This window comes from Pelodiscus sinensis, chromosome 19 (assembly GCF_049634645.1).
Source record: "Pelodiscus sinensis isolate JC-2024 chromosome 19, ASM4963464v1, whole genome shotgun sequence".
Taxonomy (NCBI): domain Eukaryota; kingdom Metazoa; phylum Chordata; order Testudines; family Trionychidae; genus Pelodiscus; species Pelodiscus sinensis.
Genome location: NC_134729.1, coordinates 24015675 through 24018306, shown reverse-complemented (window position 1 = coordinate 24018306; position 2632 = coordinate 24015675). Strand labels below are relative to the sequence as shown.

At 53.5% G+C, this 2632-nt stretch overlaps 1 protein-coding gene across 1 annotated transcript; it reads left to right on the top strand.

Moving 5' to 3' along the window:
• The first annotated feature begins 257 nt into the window (after positions 1 to 257).
• On the top strand, positions 258 to 2176 carry LOC102462778 (E3 ubiquitin-protein ligase RNF167-like). The gene has a single exon (XM_006110529.3). The coding sequence runs from the start codon at positions 531 to 533 to the stop codon at positions 1548 to 1550; it is 1020 nt and encodes a 339-aa protein (XP_006110591.2). The 5' UTR covers positions 258 to 530; the 3' UTR covers positions 1551 to 2176.
• Positions 2177 to 2632: the final 456 nt, after the last annotated feature.

The following is a 2632-nucleotide window of genomic DNA, read 5'->3' as shown; positions in this document are numbered from 1 at the left end:
AGAGCTAAGGGTGATCCATGGAGACAGGAGAACCAGAGACACAAAGGTAGGGATGGACCCAAGAACGGGAAAGAGAAAGTTACTGAAAGAGACAGAAGCTCAAGCGGGGAGGTCAGAGAAAGGCAGTGAGCGGAGGGGGCAGCAGGCAAAGGTGGAGAGTCACCAGGAAGAGAGAAAGGAGAAATGTCCACGCCTGCAGGCCAGCTGGGCAGTGAGGTCACAAGGCCTTGCGGAGAAGGTTCTGGAAGGTTGCTCGGCAGCTGGACACAGAAGCGAAGAATCAGTTGGGCGCAAACAGACCAGCTTGACAAACCACGGAAGCTGCAACCAGAACTTTGAAGGCTTGAGTCTAAGTCAGCCCCTACCTCTTGTCCAGTCCAGCAGCTCTCACTGCCCAGGAAGGCTCCGTCTGTTCCGACCCATGGCAAATCCAGCAGTCACCTTCGACCTGCTGCTCCCCATAAAGGCCTCTGAAGCCAGAGCTTCCTCTTAGACAAGCCCCACTCTAGAGCTCTCCATCGGCTGTCAGCATGTGGTCGCTGCTCCAGTCTCCTTTCCACGTGGCCTCGGTATTCCTGCTTTTCCTGGTGCCCGGCAGCAAAGGCTTTATCCGCGCAATTTACAGCCGTAACGCCACCCGCCAAGATTTCAGTGCTCTCCCCGCTCTCTTTGGGCCGCCGCTCCCCTGCAAGGGACTGATGGGTTATCTGCTCGAGGTGATGCCTGCAAAGGCGTGCTACCATTGCGACGGCCCGCCGGCACCCAGCAACTCCTCCACTGCCTTCGTCGCGCTCCTCCACCACTACGACTGCATGTTTAGTGCCAAGGTCCTGCACGCTCAGCCCGCCAGGGACCCAGTGCACCGTGCCAACTCACAAGCTCTGGCGGAAGCGATTCGGCAGCCGGTCGACAGACCGTTGGTCTTCACTGGGGAAGCAGCCTCCCAGCTCCTGAGAAAGGTTTGCCGCTCTGACGAAGGCGGTCACGTCATCCTGGTCCCTGAGCACTACCGTGTTGCCTGGAAGGAGGATGCTAAAAGCTCCTGCCCCCGTGCTTGCAGGTGCCGGCTACAGCTGCTGGGACATTGCTCCCACATCCCGATTCTTCTGATCTGCAGGGCAATTAGCATCCTTGTTGCCATCGTGACAGGCACCCTGCTCGTTGTGAAGTATGCAATGGGGTATCACCAGTGGAGGAGAAGGAGGCGGAGAAGGAGGAGGAGAAACCTGCTAAGAGAGGAGACCGGGAAGGAGTCCTCCACCAGCATGTTTAACAGAGGTGCCAAGTACACAGAATGTGCCATCTGCCTGGAGGTGTATGAAAAAGGAGACAGGCTGAAAATTCTGTCTTGCTCCCATGCCTATCACAGCAAATGCATTGACCTCTGGCTCTTAACCCAGACCAGGAATAAGACCTGCCCTCTGTGCATGCAGAGGGTGACTGTGGCAGCAGAAAGCCCCGAGTTTGACCTAGAGGGACGTATAGCGGAGGAAAGGAATGAGGACAACCAAGAGGCTGAGGAAGATGTGTACAACGGGGAGCGGCAGTAATCGAACCACTCTCGGGACGGCCAAACCAAAACCGACTAACATAATTCTGCCAATTCAGACTCCCCCACACTCTCAGCTTCCTCTCCCTTCCCCCCCTCAGCTCTAGTTTATTGGGCCCACCGAGAGGAAAAAGGAAGAGCAGAGATGGCAGGCGGTGATGAGCCGTGGAAGACCGAATGCACGTCCTTTGCTCTGCTTATCTTGGGCAGCCAATGAAATCCAAGTTCGTTTTTGGAAGGGGAGGCCCCACTGAAATCAGCTGGAGTCGCCCCCATCTGGCTACCAGAACACCCAGCAGTGGCATGAGGAAGAGCAGTCTGAAACCACCAGCAGACCCTCTGCGTTGCCTCAGGTTCTCCCTCACAACCACCTTTCTGCACGTACCTCCTGCTCTGCCGATTGTTTATTCCACACAGATTTCTCTGGGCAGTTTCTAGCTCTGGTTTTGGAACCCGCTTTCAAGATATACAAACTTTTTTAGCTGGGGGGAGATAAAATGAACCAGAAATCACCCCATTCCCATGAACATCTCTGTTTAGCACACTCCCATCTCCTGCTGCAGCTCCTCCAAGGGGCCAAAGATCTACTCACAGCTAACAGTGAGGATAATAAATAATAAACAACAACAGCTGTGTTTGTTAATATTAATGAGGCTTTGCATTCTGGGAGTGATCACGGTAGCCATTACCGGAGTGCTTTTCAACCATAGCTGTCACAGGACTGAACCTAGAAAGTTCAATGGCCTCATTGTAGCTGTGGGGAAACAGGCACAGAGACAGGAAGTGATGTGTTCGGTTCCTCTGTCTCCCCCGGTGCCTCTGTCATTCTTTCTTTTAACCCTTCATTGGCCCAAACTCTCTGCTGTTGTAAATCAGGGTGGCACCATTGACTTTATTGGAGCAACCTCGATTTCCACCATCTGAGAACAGCATCTATGCAGTTTATATATTTCACCTGGCCTCTGTCTATAGACCACAAGCTTGGGAAGAAGCCAGTCCATCTGGCCTGGAATCCTGCTTGATTTTGATAAGTAGCTATGTTACCATCCCTCCACAGAATACTTACGAGGATAGACAGACCGA

Bases quoted from the DNA above. Each gene is read 5' to 3' on its own strand.
- LOC102462778 (XM_006110529.3), top strand. From the start codon at position 531: ATGTGGTCGCTGCTCCAGTCTCCTTTCCACGTGGCCTCGGTATTCCTG.